At 48.3% G+C, this 18047-nt stretch overlaps 2 protein-coding genes across 6 annotated transcripts; both read right to left on the bottom strand.

Moving 5' to 3' along the window:
* Nucleotides 1-1251: 1251 nt before the first annotated feature.
* On the bottom strand, nt 1252-4353 carry LOC137473418 (AF4/FMR2 family member 1-like). Its single transcript, XM_068189225.1, has 4 exons — nt 4121-4353; nt 3431-3763; nt 3081-3184; nt 1252-1482 (listed from the first exon to the last, which is right to left on the bottom strand). Exons 1-3 carry the CDS (start codon nt 4331-4333, stop codon nt 3143-3145), a joined length of 588 nt encoding a protein of 195 aa, XP_068045326.1. The 5' UTR covers nt 4334-4353; the 3' UTR covers nt 1252-1482; nt 3081-3142.
* A 426-nt stretch (nt 4354-4779) lies between these two features.
* LOC137472750 (AF4/FMR2 family member 4-like) lies at nt 4780-17169 on the bottom strand. 5 transcript variants are annotated; one of them, XM_068188114.1, is made up of 6 exons: nt 16889-17169; nt 12964-13026; nt 10894-11014; nt 10305-10625; nt 5188-5232; nt 4780-5041 (listed from the first exon to the last, which is right to left on the bottom strand). In XM_068188114.1, the coding sequence occupies exons 2-6, from the start codon at nt 12996-12998 to the stop codon at nt 4817-4819; spliced, it is 747 nt and encodes a 248-aa protein (XP_068044215.1). In that variant the 5' UTR covers nt 12999-13026; nt 16889-17169; the 3' UTR covers nt 4780-4816. The 5 variants fall into 5 exon arrangements, with proteins under 5 accessions (XP_068044215.1, XP_068044214.1, XP_068044213.1 ...); XM_068188113.1 differs by lacking the exon at nt 16889-17169 and adding an exon at nt 13531-13629; XM_068188116.1 differs by lacking the exon at nt 16889-17169 and adding an exon at nt 8754-8791 and having other exon boundaries at nt 5020-5041; nt 12964-13337.
* Between the last annotated feature and the right edge of the window lie 878 nt (nt 17170-18047).

Here is an 18047-nt window from a genome sequence, read left to right on the forward strand (position 1 = left end):
TTTCTATTGCAAGTTTGCCAGCAGACCATGGCAATGCATCCCTTTGCCCAGAGGGGCCCACAAACCTTGGTCTTTTATGGAAAATGACACTGCAAAGGCCCCATGGGATGGCAGGTTACAGCTTTTCAGTATTCCCCACTGCTTGTACCACAGGACAACACAACATTTGTAATGATTAAGCTGTACAATCAAAAACAGCTTATCAGCAGCTCTAGGAAATCCTTTTGGCCAGTACTGATCAAAGGCCCAGCAAGAAGTCAAAAATTCAAGTGCTGTTCAGCTGTAGCCAAGCTACTTAGCAGGTGCTGCCCTGAAAGGGCAGCTCTCCCCCATCCCTCCCTCTCTCTTTGCTCCCAAAAGAAGTGCTCAGGAGGAAGCAGAAGCCGGGCTGGCTACAGGGCCAGCCCTGTCTGGTGTCTTCAGTAACTACAGGCAGGGCTGTAAAACAAACACTTACTGTTCTAACTTCAGGTCTTCTTCTCTTGTCTTGTCTGGTCTTGTCCTTACGTGGCAGAGAAGTCACTGGAAAAGGATTCTTCTCATCCCCTGCAGATCCCTGAAAAACCACAGAGAGAAAGCTGGTCAGAGAGAGATGCCTAAAGCAATTCCAAAGCCAGGCTTTCCTAAATTCCCAGAGAAAACGTTCATTTCTCCCAGGCATAGTCTATGCAACGAGCTCTCCCCCTCTTGCCTTCTTTCCTAGCACTCCCTCCAATAATCAAAATGGAACCTTGGCTTCTCACCTGGCAGCTCTCAGTGCTTTGTACCATTAAACTTTTCCCAAGCACAGAAAAATTCAGGAGCAGGTTCCTTGTTCAATGGCTGAGAGTGCAGTGAGGACTGGAAGCAGGAAAATTATCAGGAAAAAGCAAGCAATTAGAAGGCAGCTAATCAGTGTGCACAGTCTGGCCTAACATATAGCCCTGCCCCCGCCCCCCACAAAACATCCTCGACCCCATACCTCCAGCTGTCAGTAAAGAGCCAAATTTTTAAAAACAGCCAGTAAAATCTGATTTTTTTAACCCATAAATGCAACAATTTTGTCAGCATGCTATAAAACCTGAGGCCCAGGTTGCAGCCACACCCACAGGTTATTTATAAATAAATCAAAATTTTATTTTATAAACCCACTGCAGTTGCCTACAGTCAGAAATGGTCACTTATCGGAGAGGATGTTTCTGAAGTGAATCCCACAGCACACCTGGGTTGCAGGAATCCTCCCACCAGCTCTCCTGGGTACCACTGTTGATGCCCTGGGATTGCTCCTTGTGGTCTTCCTCCACTTTCCTGTGCTTGGCAAACAAAGGATCCTGGCTTATGGCAGGGTTATCCACGGCAGGCAGGTCCAGGTCATCAGTCGCAGTTCTGGGTCTCTTTTGGGTCGTTGTGGTCGAATTTGGTGCACGTTGTGCAGCAGTCATGGCCGGCAGTGCTGGCAGCACCACATTTTTCCTCTCAGTTTGGAACGAATCTTCTGATGCTCTGGACCAGAGAAGCAAATTCATGATCATGATGTACATATAACCTAGGCATTTCTTAAAAGTTCGCCTACATCCTGCCATTCATGCCAATGTCTCAATTAGACATCACTTCCAAAGCTGAGCGGCTACAAATAAGAGGGAGTTTGAATTGGCAGAGACTTTCGCATTCAATAACAGTGGCCCAGCAGATTTCTGATCATCTGAAATCAGGATGACCTGGGAATTCTGGCAGCAAGAAGCAGCCCCAAATAGCTCTCAACCTGTTTCACCACTGCTCATTTCCATCCTTTCTAGCCAGCTTCGCAAAGTTTCCAAGAACACACCAAGCAGTGAATCCCAGCTCATGGACCGCAGCATCAGAAGAGCAGGAAATGAAGTTAAACCCAGGGAGAAGGCTCAGGTGTGAGGCTGCACTTCTTGCCTAACTCTGCTGGGTATGGGACGGTCCGCTCACCTCTTTCAGCACCCACTTTTCCCGTGTTTTGGTCCCTAGTCACTGCACACGTGCTCTCCAGCTGCTCTGCCTTGGCTCAGCTGATGCTGCACCGAGGATGATTTGACACAGAGCACAGCACCATCCTCGACCCGATCCAGACTCCTCTCTGCCCAAAACTACCTCCTACCCTTCCCACTCCAAAAGCCAGCGCATGACTAAGACAGCTGCTCATTTTCCCTGAGGAAAAGGGAGGAAGGAACTCCAGAATTAAAGCTCTTCCATTCCTACTGCGATTGGAACATCCCTTCCCCCAGCCAGTCATCAGCCCCGACACCTCTGTGCTTTCAAAGGATGTCAGAAGGGAAGGGCTCCCTACCCTTACTCACCTACACCTTCAGAGTGGCTTTCTGCACTGGTTGCTTCTGTGGGAATTGTCAAAATCAGAGAGTTTTAGGAAAGCTACAAAAAGCAGACCTCAGAGACAACAAAACTACAATTAGAGCTAAGCAATAGCCGTAAGATTTATCAACAGAAAAATTATATAAGAAGTAGAAAAACAAGGACAAATAGAACAATAGTCTGTATATTAACACTTGCCTAGAATACCGCCCTAAGCTACAGAAAAGTACATCTAGCAAGATATTAAGAAGTTCTAAGCTTAATAATAGAGCTTTGTGCATTGTGTTTTAAAGCTTACAAACAAGAATTACATTCAAAATAAGGAAACCCTCTTTCAACAAAAAATGCATGTACTGCTAGTAGTTAGATACAACTACTATCAATATGCTTTTGTTTTGTGTGATTAGTCAAAAAACTTTTGAAGTAAGTTGTAACATTAAGTTCTTTGTGTGCTACCAAAAATGTAGACTACTACTGTCTTCCCATTGTCATAACCATGTCGTAAGACTAATGCTAAAAAAGAAACTTAACACGCGTTCCACAGCAATCCCATCCCATTCATAATTTATACATAAACCCCCAACCAACAATAGCTTCCAGCATGTAAAGGCCAATCTGCAGCAGCTGTAGCTGCAGAATGCACATCACGTTAGAAGCAAACTCTTGAGTGTCTGGACAGGAGATACAGGAGTTCTTCATCTTTCCCTTCTGAAGAGAGACTTAGATTTACACATCTTTCTGACATCCCATCACTGCATACTCACTTCAGTTTATTGGAGCCTTTGTTTGCTGAAAGCGGAAATTATTTTGTTGGGATTTTTTTGTCTCATTCCTTTTTCTTCCTGGGAGTATCCCCCTTGTCTTCCCTCTAGCAGCAAGAATAAAAACAGGGAAAAAAAATCACTCAGGTCTTGGAAGTTCACCTAAAGTACAGAGCACTACAGCTCAGTTTGATAGATTCTGGCTGAAAACAGAAAAAAACAACACACTGGAACTCCCTTTAGAGGAGAAGCATCACGGCTCTACTGCCAGCCTATGAAGGGGAAACTCCACACGGGTTTTTCAAACACCACCTTGGTCATTGTCCAAACCCACTTCCTCTAGCCCCTCTCACCTTCTTTTTGGGGGACTCCTCAGGACTCCTCATGGCTTTCCTCTTCACGTCTGCCTCCCTTGCAGGCGAGAACAACTTCTTCTCCCCAGGAGGCAAGGGCACCTTCCCTTTGTGCAAATCCCCAGGCCTGTGGCCACTGGGCATGAAGGCATCATACTCCTGAGCATGTCTCAGGAGACTGGGCTCCAAAAAGCCTTTGGTGTTGACCTGGTGGGAGCCCTTTCTCTTCTCAGAGGCCTTGTGAAGTGCCGGCTTCAGGCCTTTTTTGTCGGTGGCTTTTGGCTTCACTGTTTTCTTGACTTTGGGCTGGTCCTTGCAAGACTGGCCTGTGACCTGCAAAAGACCAGCCTCACTCTCTACCTTCCAGACTCTCTTGGATTCGTCATGTACCTGGGACATACTTGGCCTTTTGATACCCAGAGTATTCTTGGGCAAGGCCTCCTTGGTGTGCACAGGAGGCTTCAGAAAGCTGGGCTTGGATGTAACATCAGATTCGTGGGCAGGCTTGGCCACTTGGCCACAACTCTGGTCAGGAACCTTGGGCACGTGGGCAGAGCTCTTGTCAGGCTCCTCGTGCTTCCTGTTCTCAGAGGGTTTTTGCACTCCCAGCTTCAGGCCTTTTCGGAAAGCAGGTTTTGGTTTCTCTGCTTCTTGGACTTACAGCTTGTCTTTGGAGGACTGGTCTCTGACCTCCAACGGACCAGGCTCGCTCTCCAGCTTCAGGACTTTCTTGGATTTGTCATGCTCCAGGGGCTCGCTGGGCCTTTTGATACCCACAATCTTCCTGGGCAAGGCCTCCTTGGTGTGCCCAAGAGGCTTTAGAGAGCTGGGTGTGCTCATACCATGAGATTCCTGAGGAGCCTTTGTCACTTGGCCAGAGGTCTTATGAAAATGCTCGGTCATTTGGCCAGAGGTCTTGTGAGTGTCCTCGACCACTTGGGAAAAGGTCTTGTGGAAATCCATGGCCACTTGGCCACAGCTCTTGTAAGAAGGCTCCCTTGCCTTGGAGTGGTGCTGGCAGGAATTGCTGCTGATGCCCCGCTCCTGCTTCACACCCTCCTCACGTCCATGCCCATGGGCAATTTCCATGGGGCCCTCTCTTTGTACTGCTCTTCGCTTTATCTGGGTCATTAGGTTGTCAAGGTGCCACTTTTTAGAAGCTGATGGCTCAGGCTGCCAACAAAAGAGAAAAGAAGGATTCAAGACTGATGCCTTTTTGGCTCTTTCTGTCCTAGCACAGCTCCCCAGAGCCCAGAGACTCTTGCCCAGAAGTCTGGCCTTTGGCCTGTGAAGAACTGACTCTAAACTAACAGGCCACAGGCACTAACTTGCTCCTTGAGCATGGTATGATGGAACCCCACACAAGGTGCTGTTTCTGCTTGGTTTCTAACTCTCAACACTGTTTATGGTCAAAGAACTTAGGCTGGCCTCCAGGCAGGCTCCTTCTGCCAAGACTGAAGTTCTGCTCAGCAGAGAGATCTCTTGTAATTTACCAGAAGCCCTGGCCAAAATGGGCAGGGTTACCTTTGCCTGCAATGGAAATTCGGAAGTCTCTGTTCTAGCAGGTGTCCGAAAAGGTGGCAGGAGAGGTGACAGGGGGCTGCTCATTTCCTGGAAAGAGAAGGAGAGAAGAAGCTCACAGGAGTTTTGCTGATGGACACAGAGGCAGTTTCACGCTTCCCAGAGTCAGAGGGATCCACCTCCCCATGGATTGGTACCGGCTTTCCCATGGAGATCTGGTATTGAAGAGCACCCACCTCCAATATTCCTTCAATGGACTGCTCATACATGTGCACGATGGGCTGAAACAAGAAAGAGGGAAGCACTGTGAGTTTGTTTGGGTATTTTACTCCTTGATACCAAACAAGCATGCGCTCAGCAAACATTTGCTGTCCAACAGCTCTAGAAATGTCTTTCAAGTCCATTCATAATGAAATGCTAATAAGGAATAACAGTTCCATCTGAAGGGCAGTAAGGAACAGAGACCAGGCAGAGCAAGAGCTGAAACCACCAGTCACCTCCTGCAAGATCAATGTCTGGCTTCCCTGGCAGTCAGGAAACACCGTTTCCATTGCTGACTTTGCTGACTTTTATTTAATATGGTTAAGAAAGTCTGTTTCTGCAGTGTGCTCCCTTCATTCAAAATCACTTTCCTTTAGTTGCTATTGTAGCAGCGAAGCTTGGCCTGCAAAGGCACAGGCTGTCTCTGCATGTGAAAGAGTTGAGCAAAAAGTGTCATTAGTTAAGAAAAAACAGTTAGAAATAAAAGTTCCCAATCCTAGAGAAATTCCCAGTTCAATTCTAGAGAAGGAGGAATATTTGTCATTCACCCAAATGAAATCAGACTCATTTTTCTGAAGGAAAAAAAACAAAACAAAACAAAACAAAACAAAAAAAACCCAAAAAAAAACCCCAGAACAACTTTGACCAAAATGCAACCCTTGCAAGGTGCAGTTGTTGCTTGGCTTCCAGTTCAGAACAGTCAGGTAACTTGGGCTGGCTCCAGGCTGGATCCTCCTGCCAAGATCGAGCTTTTGCTTGGCAAAGCACTTGACCATCATCACTTGGGCTCCTGGAAAGACATCCTACTACTTATTACACACAACATTTGAACACAGAAAAAGGTTCAGGCCTTCAGGCACAGGAGCTTTTCTGAAGGACTAAAGCAGAGACCACAAACTTCAAACTAAGCCCAGCTAATGGACCAGCTCTGCAAGGTTGCTTTGATTCTGGCCAGGATTTGATTCTGGCACAAGGAAAGCACCCACACATGGAGCTCGTGCAAGATAGAGAAGACTCTTCATCTGTTTTCAGCCAACTTCAAGGTAGGCGTCTTCATTCCACCTGAGAATAGAAATGCTCTGGAGTTGTCCACAAATTCTGCTTCTTGGCTCCAGACTTTGCAAACTGCAGAGGAACACAGCTTGACTTGCCCTTTTTTTTTTTTTTTTTTTTTGTTTGTTTGTTTGGATGGGATTTTTTTGACACTCCTTTTTAAACACACTTCAAGGAAGATGCCACATTCCTGTTCCTTTCTGCACACTGACACTCCCTAACTGGGCCCTGCCAGGAAGTCTGTCAGTGCAGGCAATACAAGGCTCTCTGTTGGGGTTGAGGGATTCTTAAAGACCTGAACAAGAAGGTTGGCTTTTCAAACAGCTTTGCTCAGGTGCTGGGAAAAAAGGTAAAAGCTGGCACAGAAGGACAAGAGATACATCGGAGCTTCACGTGTGCTGTATTTTTAAGGCAGCTCACAGTTAATTTGGAAAGATGCCTTAAAGAGACTGGGGTGACACAGGAGAGTGAAGGTTCTGCTTTGGGGAAGAGAGGACAGAGCCGTTCAGTGTCTCTGTGAAGGCAAAGCGACTCCCTGCACGGTTATCCCCTGTGGGTTAAGTCACTCTGCACTGGATCTGCTTAGCTATTCAGGCTGGAAGCCTCAAGTTTTCCGTGCCGCCAGGAAAAGAAGCCATCAATACGGAATTCCCAGCCGCAGGTGACACATGCCTTAGACATCAAATGAGCCAAAGTCCTGGCCTGGAAGAAATGGCTTTCCTAAGGGATGTCCAGGGAGGTCACAGGAAAAATCCTATTTGGTGTGTGGCTGTTCACTATAACTGAGGCCAAACACTTTAATTCAAATGGAATTCAAAGCAGGAGGAGGGAAGAACAGCAGAGTTTCTTCTGCTCCAGACCTCTTCAATGTCAGGTTCCCTGCAGGGCAGGAGTGTCCTCACAGCTCTTCTTTCACCCAAAACAGGAGGGAGGGATGAGCTTTCAGCCAAAGGCCCCCCTGGTCAGCCTTCCCAAGATCCTTTGTCTGCCTGAATCTCTCTCCTCCATGCAGCACAGCTCACTTGGGATGCTTCCCAAGAGCCAAGCAGCCCAGCCCTGTTGCCCAATCACCTCTCCCATGCTGAACATCCAGCACACCGACCACAGATCCAGGGCTGCAGCCTCACTGTTTCTTCCTCCTCCCCCCTCTCCAGGCTTCAGCACTGGAGGACCGTTTTATCAAAGGCAGGTTCATCTTTGAGAGCAAGCAGTATAAGAAAATATGGCATTGACAGGACTGAAAGAAGCAGAAAATGAAAGAAGGAATTTTCCAGTTACAGAGCCAGTACTCAAAACACCCATGAAGAGAAATCAGGGGCCCACCGCCCAGAGGCACCTACTGCAGAGAAGGATCATTCAGCATATGCACTCAAAGTTTCACCTCTCAGCTGCAGAATGGATTAATCCTGGAGTGGAAACTCCAGAAGGGCTAGACAGTGATGCCAAAGGAGAAGGGGGAACACTGCCCGGTTAGGCACCAGATGTCCAGGAAGGATTTATGAATGACAAAGTATGGAAACGAAGCAGAGGGCAAGAAATGCCTGATGCTGCTGCAGAGGTCTCAAGGGGACACCTGCACAGTGACAGTATTTAAGGTCTCCTGTCCTGACTGCCCTCAGACAGCAGACAGTGTGAGGCAAGGGGCTGTGGGAGCAGCCTCTGCTTTTGATTTGCATTCACCTCGGGTGCTGGTGCTCTTGGAAGTGCAGAGACTGAGGAGCTGTGGCAGTCCCTGGTGCTCTCTGACTCCGAGCTGCTGGGCTGTGCTGGTGCCATCCTCTTGTGCTCGGACTGGAGAGCCCTGCAAGGCCACAGGGAGACAAAATTAGGAAGCAGCAGGGGGAAAGGTTACTTGCTTATTCCACTGACATGGCAGCACTCAAAAACTGAGCCCTCTGTTTGGGCACTGAGAGCAGAGGGGAGAAAGCCAGAGGAATACATTACTGTGCTCCGAAAATAAAGCTCCGTATGAAAAAAACCCTCTGGGAATAATAAAACCTTTAACTCACACCCAGCCAGGCAAGAATGTAAACAGGATCTCACTGCTACATTGTGAAGCTGCATTCAACCAAATAATGTTTAAAAAAAAAAAAAAAAAACACCAAAACAGCCCAGTGCCTTTCTGAAAGCCTGAACCCCCAAAAGATACATTTCCAATAAAGGGTTACAAATTTCAGGATGGATTCTTGGTCAATACAAAACCATGTGATCTACAGACACACTGGGGCCAAGGAGGAGAAAAGAAGGGAACACCTGGGGAAATATAAGTCTGGTTCATAGGTAAACTCCAGCATGCCTGGATTATTCATTTCTAATGGGAGCTTTCCTGAAAACCCCACAAATATGAAACCAATTTTCAACAGGAACCCTGAATAGCATCAAACCAAAGCGTGCAGCTTCAAGGGAAACCAGGAACCTCTTCCCCTCTCCCCCTCAAATGAAAAGTAGTTTGTTTGGTCTAGAGGGTGGTTTGGGAACACAAGTGTACCTTGGAGGAGCAAGTGAAGAAGATGGCTTTTCCACAACCTGTTTTGTTCACAAAAACAAAGAGGAGAGGGGGAGGCAAGGTTAGCTCAGGGAACTCAGCACAGTGCAACAAGCTGATTTAAAGGCATGTCTGTGTGCCTGGTGTAGGCACCACCTAAAACTGACTTGGTCAGCAGCACTCTCAGCACTCCCACTTGTGTCTAACACTCTCAGATAATGCTTTTGCTGACAATCGAGATAAAATGGGGTTTGTGCTTCCACAGAGATGACATGCTTCAAGTCTTCGTGAAAAACATCACACTGCAGATGACAACTGTAACAAAAGTGTGAGTCCCTGAAGCATTTTCCATTCATCTGTCTCCTCTGGCTCAAATATGTTACAGCTCTACAAATACAGAGCCTACTGAAAAGAGTGGAAAAGAGGAAAGAGAAGTTTGCTGCCACATTGGCCCACTCAGACACACTCCCAGGCACAATGGCATCTCAGTAACAGCCCGTGCTGGAAGCATGGGGCAGGTTTCCCTTTGTTTCCCAAATGGAAAATTGGAAGCCCAGACAGGAGGCAGCAGGTCCAGAGCCTTTGGACAAGGGGAGCTCAGGAAAGGCAACCCCCAGCTTGAGGGAGGAGCAGCTCTGGCTGCCTGGCATGAGTTGTCAGTCCGGCTCTTGAACTGCTCTAGACAAGAGTTACGCTCACAGACTGAGAGGAAGGCTGATCTTACAACTCCAGCTTTTATCCCTACTTCTCCTCAGCCCACCCCAAAACACACTTTCAGGGAGGGCAACATCTGCTGAGTGAACAGGAGCTGAGCAATGCATTTTTTCCCCAGCCATTTCCTTAAGGCATGCAAAACATAAGCAAATACAGAGATCGATTATGGAAGAGCACCAACCTTCCAAGCTTTTTCCGTGGATGTCACATCAATGGGCTTCTTTTTCTGAAACAGGAACAAGGGAGGCAGAAGGAGTTGGTTGGGGTTTTTTACTAATTGACATGCACACAGCAGCATGTGGTGACCACCAACTCTAGAAAGTCATGCAATACCATTAATAATAAAATGCTACTAAGGATCAAAAGGCCTATCTGAAGGGGAATTGATAATGGAGGCCAAGTGGAAAACCAGTTGAAATTCCCAAAGTCATCTCTTCTGCCTCTGAGAAAAATGTCTGTGTTCCCTTTGGAACCTGGCAGTCTGGAAATTTTCTTTCCATTCTTAAGCTACTACTACTACTACTGCTATTTATCCTTACTGTTATTATTGTTATGTAAATATGCCTGTGCAGTCTTCTCCCTTTATGGAATTACACCATGAAGCAGCTAAGCTTTGTCTTCAAAGGCACAGGCTACCTCTGCATTTAAAAAGTTGTGCAAAAAGCTTCCTTACTTCAAAAAAAAAAAAAAAAAAAACCAGTCAGAAATAATAGTTACCAATTCCTCTAAGGCAGTTCTAGAGTAAGAGGAATATTTCTCATTCACCCAAATAAAATGAGACTCCTTATGCTTCTGAGGGCAACAGCAGTCTGGACAAGACACAACAACGATTGCACTCACCTTGACAGGCTCAGGAAGGATTTTGGACTGTGGAGCTTTGGCTTCTGACCTCTGATTGGAGTGACCTTTATCACTGTCATCACGGCTCGGCTCAGGGTTAGGTGGGAGGCCCAGTGATTCTCGTGAGGATTCTTTCCTTATGTCCTCATATGGGTTGGTCTTACTGGAGGCTGGCCTATGACTCTGGGTCTGTGACTTGATTTTGGGCTTTTTTGGAATCCATATGGGAATCAGAGAGGACTCATGGCTCAGGAGCATCTTGGAGTCCACATTGCCCAGCAGGTTCTTAATGCGCCTGGACAGCTCATCTTCTTTATCGGTCTGCAGCACAAGAACAGGGCAGAGAAATGTCAGAAACACCCCAAGCAAGAGAGCCAGCTCAGCAGGAGACATTGCTCGGCATCTTCATGGAATCGCCACGCATCCCCACAAGGGAAATTAGGCAAACTCGGTGCAGCAGATGGGAAGATGCTGTGTTTGCAGGGATCGGGCTCAAGTCTGCTACAGCCCATGCAGAAGACACAGCTCCCCTCTCCCACCCCAAGCCTCCTTCCTCCTCTCCTTCCAGCCTGCACCCCACTCCCATTACCTTGTAGGGCTTGGCAAAGAGGGGAGTCTTCGCCAAGAATGGATCTTTCTCCTCTGGAGCCACCTGTCTCCTCCGCCTCTCTTGCTCCAGAAGGCGGAGCAGGTTTCTGTTGTTGCTCCAGCTTTCAGACAGAGACACAGAAAAGAGAGTTAACACTTGAACCCCTGGCTTTACTCCATGCAGAAACTGAGGCTTTCTCACAACGGCACATGTCCAGCAGCAAAGCAATGTCAAAATCCTCAGGAAGCTGACAGTGGACAGATTGGTTCTGTCCAGCATGTGCTGTGCCCCAGAGCAATGAGACACACAGGGGACAGCACACATCCTTCTCAGGGATTGCTACTCCTGATACAAGCCATCAAGAAGGTTGGGAAGGGAAAGACCCTCCTCCATTTCCTTGTGAAACAAACGCAGAAGCACTCACTGGGGCGATCAGCACATGAGCTGGCTAATCTACTTGCAGTGATTAATGGGAGAAACTGCCAGTCCAGTTCTCCTGCAGACCTCTCACCCCAGTCTCCCCCCTTGCGAGTCAAACAGAATCCTCTATTCATATTCTATTAATAGCCACTTGATAAACAACCTTGGAAATTCACTCTCTACTTCAAACAGGCATTTGGAAAGCTGCTTCCCTGGAAAATCATGTAGCTGCATTTAAAGCCATCCCATCAGTGTAATTAGACAGAAGATCTCAGACATTCAGAAAACACCAGGTCAAATCCCCCTGCTCCTCCTCTTCCACATATGCATGTACTCAATCCCACCTGCCCCACAACAAAACACCAATAAAGTGTCCCATCACGGGAAACCAGAACCTTTAAAGTGTCCCTGGCCTTTGAAAGACTACTGCAAAATGAGGGAAACTCGGGCTCTGATGTTTATGGACGTCAGGGAAGGAAAAGCATGCAGGCACAGTGGATGCAGGTATGTATTTCTACTCTACTGCACAGTCTTCTCTATGCATACAATTGCTAAATTCTTCTTTGCAAATCCAACTTCCCAAGTGTCCCAGGTTGCAAGGGGAGAGCCTGGTCTGCCCCAGCAGTGACACTTGCTCCAATACCACAGCAATAATCAGCTCCTGAAAGTTTAATCATTCCTAGAGCAGAGGCACAGCTGCCTCATCTCATACCGAAGGGCTGTTATTTACAAAAAAATCAGGTTTTTGCACTGGATGGCATTCCAAATTCAGAGTAGATGGGTCTGCTGTCTATTGAAATGCCCAGACTTTTTAGATAAGCCTGTAGATCCCCCAGTCTCCCCAGCCCTGGAGACACCTTTGCTGCCCGTGTCTGGCCTGGCCATTGAAGGTGTTTGTCAAGATGCTCTTCAAAGCCTTTGCAAACCTGATTGCTGCCGTCACTCATAACCCTGCACAGCTCCCTTAAAGTCAGGGAATTTTGGAAGCTTTGGGAACTGCACCTCCAGGCTTTAACACCAACATGCCCAGCACCTAGGAGCCTTGGTGCAGGGGGACTCTACACTCCCAGCCCCTCCATCTCCAGGGGGAAAACAGGTCAGCACTGGAGAGTTAAAAATAGTCCTGTATGTGCTGCAGCTGCTCTACACTTGATGTGTCACCAGGAAAACCCCAACAACCTGGCTGTTCAAAGAGGCAGATGAAACTGAATGTCTGCCATGAAACATCACCTCAGTCCTCATCATCTTCAAACAAGTTCCACAAGAAGCAAAACTCGCACAAATCGCCCCCACCCCAAAAAACCACAACTCGCGCTTTGCTCCAGACTGAAGCTGGAAACTACTCCTAGGCCAAAAGCATCCCAAACTGCAGAAGGGTGTGCCCTGGCTCCAGTAGTAAGAGATTGGCTTCAGAATGTTCAGCAGAGAATCTGCCCTGACCCCAGCCATCGTCCAAGCCTGGGTCTGTAACAGAAGCTCTGAAAATACCAATGGGCTCTGAAGCCGCTCTCACTGACAGGACAATCCTTACTTCATTTGTCCCACTCTGGAATTCTGATTCTTGCATTGGAGGGGGAATTCTTTTTCTAAACCATCACAACATTCATCACAGCACCTGGGAAGCCAAGATTACATCACATTAATTCCTACCTCTTGTCACGGTTCTGGTTGTCTGTCGGTTCCATTACGAAGCCTCAGCTTGAGTCAGCTTCTCTGGAAGAGAACAAACAGATATTCACCATCTGCATGAGTTCATGCCTAAAGCAGAGGTCAGGATCTCCAGGGACTTGCTACACCCAGAACCTGGAGTGCCTGACTGGGAGTCATTGCAGTGCTCCTAAACATAAACCATCCAAACATGGGGATTACACGTCGCTGAGAAGAGGAGATCCAAGAGATCCGTTTTCCCCTTCCCTCAGGAGTGATGCTGCTTTCCAAGTCAGCTCTTAGCTCCGGATTTGGCCAAGAGCACGACAAACCAGGCCACTGCTACAGGCTTCAGGAAATTTAGTTCCGTTTTCAGAACAAAAAAGTCGCTGCCTGTCGGCAACAAAATGGGCCCCACGTGAATGGCAGCATTTGTGGAAAGAAGAAGGAAAAGAAATGGAGGGCAAAAAAAAAGCCTTGAAAAGACAGTTGTATATGAACAGGTAACCATATTCCCCCAGCAGATGCAAAAAATCTCAAAAATGCAGAAAAAGGACTGAAAACGTTTACATTTCAATTGGTGACGCTCACTTGCAGCATCTCACACTCCAGAGGGAGCAGAATCATTTCTCGCTGGGGAGGAGGCTGCAGGAGCATTCTGTGAAGTCTTGTGAACCACCCCACTTAGGGCAACTGGTATGAAACAGGAGCGGAGACATTTGGGGGAAGAGGTGAAGCAGCTGAGCTCTAGGCAGTGGCTTTAACATCAGGGAAGGGACCAGCAGAGAACCATTCGGCAAGCCACAGAGAGATACAGGCCACTACAGATGGGAATCCTGTCAAACACCCGCCTCCCCATGCTGCTGGGAAGCCTAAGAATGGACACTCACACTAAGCTCCGAGGACACATCTGGAAGCAAACAAACGCTGCATCTTTGCTGCCTCCTCACCATCATGAAAACCAAAATGTTGGCTGGAAAGCAAACTGCTTAAAAGAACAAGGTGCTCACTTGAATTTAAAGATAAACGAAGGTGGGAGAAGTAGCAAGTGCCTACAGGGAGAAGTCATTCCAACTTTCTTCCAACTTCTGTTGAATGGACCTGGCACCGGCATAACTTGTGTGGAGAGACATGCACATCCACTTGTGAATAAACAGCATGGCTTGGAGGCCTGCTCTACCACCAGCTTATCCTTAACATGGCCACAAAGCACACGAGTGGCCAGCAGGAAAATCTGGATTTCACGAAACAGTCAAAACATTTTTCAATTCCTTTGACAGGGCCAGGTTTTCAACCACACTGCCGTCCCATGGATTTGAGGTTGCGCAGGTGGCGTTAACCTGACACTATTCGTGCAAGGCAAAAATGCTCTTGCAACCCAGCTGTGCTTCTGGACACAAGCGTTCCTCACTGTGGAGAGGAAAGCAGCTACTCCTGTGACCCTGATGGGAATTCCTACAAGCTTTTGACAGTGCTGTATTTGCCAGGCTCATTTCTGCATCCCCTAGCAGGACACATTTGATTGCTCTTCTCTCTGCCTTCTCCATCCAGCCACAGGCAAAGAGCTGCTCTAATGAAACAAGGAAGCGTGGAAGCTGCTTGGAAACTTAAACCTCATGTACCCATCTCAAGAGCTTGTCCTTCAAATGTTGCTATCACTAAACCTCACATGATATTTTTATGGGCAAAGCTTGGTGTTTTGCATATATTGAGGCATTGGAAGGGATAACTTGACATACAGTCAGAGAACACACGGCATTCACAGAACCACAGCCCCATAAAACCATAGAAGCATAGAATGTTTTAGGGTGGAAGGGGCCTTAGATTTCTCCTAGTTCCACCCCTCTGCCGGGGCCAGGGACACCTTTCACTAGACCAGGTTTCGCAAAGGCCTGTCCAGCCTATCCTTGAGGGATTCAAATATTCTGGTGGCCACTGTTGTTACACACACATGATAAACAAATCTGGATGGACAGAGCCATTGTAATTGCAATGGCCTTGATTCCTAAAACTGGAAACATGGTAAAGCGATAGCTTTGGCTTCACTTTGGGATGTGGGTGTTTCCACACGAGCTTTGCCACCTACCTCTGGAGTCCCTGGCTGCGACAGTTCAACTGTAAGAGAGGCCCCTGGCAGCTGCTCCCACTCCCAATGGGGCAATCCCAGGCCCCAGCTGGAGCACCTGCTTCAGGCACTGCCCAGGAAAAGCCCAGAGTTCCCCCTGCCACACATCTGCTGGCTCTGGCCTCAAGCCTCTCCTTCTCAGTGCTGGCACCTTTTGGCAGCACATGGGGCAGAACCCAGGGGCCTTTGCCATGTCACCCTCCTTTCCTAGGGATTGCCTGGCTCTCCTGCTCCTTAGAGACACTTAGGATCCAAGCTAAATCAGCAGCAAGCCCTCCTGCAACCTTGCCCTCTCCACCTGAAAGTGATTTGCCCCACTGCAGGCTGGAGAATAACAATGCTAAATATTTGCATAAGGAAGGCCTTAAAGGCAATTTCCCTGGTCAGCGACTCCCAGCAAACTGCTGTCAGCTTGCAGAGGCAGGAGCAAGAGGCTGGGTTTGAAACTGCTGCCATTTGGGCCCAGCGCTGGAATGCAGCAGAGACGGCCGTGGCTGGCCTGTTTGCACCCTGGCAGCCAAGCGCAGAATTACCTGGCACAAGCTGGCCTTGGGGGCGAGGAATGGCTCCCCAGTGGCAATAAAGGCGCTGCGAACAGGCTTTCTGGCCAAGCAGTGCTCCCCGAACAGAGCTGCGCTCCCTCCGTGCTGCTGCAGCCCGCGGGGCACTGCCTGAAGACGGTTCTGCCGTTGGCAGAGCCCGAGTGCCAACGGTCTCCAGGTGCGGTGTCCCGGTGCCACGGGGGGTCAGAGGGCACGGAACCCTGCTGGAGGGTCACAGGTCACAGAACCCTGCTGGAGGGTCACGGGTCACAGAACCCTGCTGGAGGGTCACGGGTCACAGAACCCTGCTGGAGCCTGCCCACACCCCCGCTGCACTGCGGGAACCCAGGCCTGCCTGGCAGCGGCACATGGGCTGTCCCCCAGGCGGGGGCCAGCAGGACCCTGTGCCACTGAGCCCCCGTGCCCTGCCCAGCAGCTGAAAAGGAGCCGCTGAGGGAGCCCTCAGGGATTTGAAGTGAGAAAGGCTCTGGTCAGAGACAGGATGCCTATTGCACGGCCTCTTTCCCACCTAACCCAATGGCTCCATATGAACTTGTACAGTCTTTGGAAATAAAAGCAGAGCTTTCATTTCGCTTCACATTTCTTTTGTTTTACTACAAAATTTTCCACTTCATCCTCTTTAAATGTTCAGTTTGGTTTTAAAGGACATAAAATCCCATGTCTCATTTTCCCTTGCCTAATGCTGGATTTCCAAGCCTTAAGGGAACTCTCTCACTTAAGCACTAAGGTACTTACTTCATACTGCCTCCTGGCCTCGCAGTACTGAAAAGGTCTCCTTGGTGTGCACAGGAGGCTTCTGGCTGTTGCATTCTGTGGGCAGATGAGTGTCCTGAGGAGCTCTGCCCACCTGGCTCTTGCGAGGAGGCTCCCTTGGCTCGCTGTGCTGCTGTGAGGAATTGCTGCTGATGGACCCCTCCTGCTTCTTGCCCTCCTCATATCCATCCCCACTGGCAATTTCCCTGAGACTCTCTCTTGGCATTGTGGTCTCTTCTCTGGCTGCAATCTGGGCCATCTATTTTTTTTTTCCCCTTAACTTTTTTATCCCAGAGGCATTACTGCCATTATTGATGAGCTCCATCACAGCCAGTGGCGGGTACATCTTGGTGTTATTTTTAAATGAACTGCTGCATTTCTACTCAAGAAAAGGAAAGCGACAAATGCTAACAACCAACCGCATAAAGCCAAGTTGTACAATTATGGAAAGCAATATATACATAAATCAGGTTTATTCCATCATAACCTATTTCTTCATTTAATTTTATGAATTCGGGTTGTTTGATGCTCTGATATCAAAAATGTCTTCCCTTTTTCTGCTGCTCCCAGCATTTGAACTCCACTGTGAGAATTTTTGGCATACTTTAGGACCTATCCTAGTGGATCCCTTCAAGCTCAGAATATTCTATGATTTAGGACCAATGTCCCTGTACTCGGCACTGCTGAGGGTGCATCTGGAATCGTGGGCTCGGGTTTGGGATCACACTATGAGGCTGGGGCATGTCCAGAGATGGCACTGGAGCGGGTGCAGGGTCTGGAGCACAGGTGTGACGAGGGGCAGGTGAGGGAGCTGGGCGTGTTCAGCCTGGAGCAAAGGAGGCTCGGGAGGCACCTGCCGGGGGCTGCAGCTGCTGCAAGAGGCTGCTGCTGTTCTCCCTCACAGCCTGAGGGCAGCTGCGGCCCCCCGGGGTCAGAAGGGCTTTGCCAAGAGCTTCCTGCTGCATCCCCTGTGGGAATCCTTAAAATCAGAGGGTTTTGGGAAAGCTGCAAAAGGCAGGCCTCGGGGACAGCAGAGCTGCAATTAGAGCTAAGCAGTAGCCATAAGACCTGTCAGCAGAAAAGTTATATAAGAAGTAGAAAAGTAAGGACAAATAGAACAATGGTCTGTGTATTAACACTTGGCTAGAATAACTCCCTAAGCTACAGAAAAGTATATCTAGTGAGACACTAGGAAGTTCTCAGCTTATGAATGGAGCTCTGTGCATTGTATTTTAAGGCTTACCAGCAGGTATTGTATTCGAAATAAGCGAGCATTGTTTTAACCAAAGGTACGTGCGCTTATAGTGGTTGGACAGAACTACTGTCAATATGCTTTGGCTTTGTGCGACTGGTCAAAAAGCTTTCCAGTGGGTTGTTACACTGAGTTCTCAGTCTGCTGTCGAGGACATGAGCTGCTGGCATCTTCCCCTTGTCATAACCATGTAATGAGAGTGATGCTAGATATTAAGCAGCTTGAGACGCGTTCCCCAGCAGTCCCATCCCGTTTGTGATTTGTACATAAACCCCCGGCCAGCAATACGCTGCTGCTTCTTTCTTCACCTTCTATGATCTGCACAGGACTGAAGCTGAGCCAGGCTCTTCAGCTTTGCCGCTTTTCAGCGTCTCTGCTCCACGTATGCCCTGTG

The sequence above is a fragment of the Anomalospiza imberbis genome, chromosome 4 (assembly GCF_031753505.1).
Source record: "Anomalospiza imberbis isolate Cuckoo-Finch-1a 21T00152 chromosome 4, ASM3175350v1, whole genome shotgun sequence".
Classification (NCBI taxonomy): domain Eukaryota; kingdom Metazoa; phylum Chordata; class Aves; order Passeriformes; family Viduidae; genus Anomalospiza; species Anomalospiza imberbis.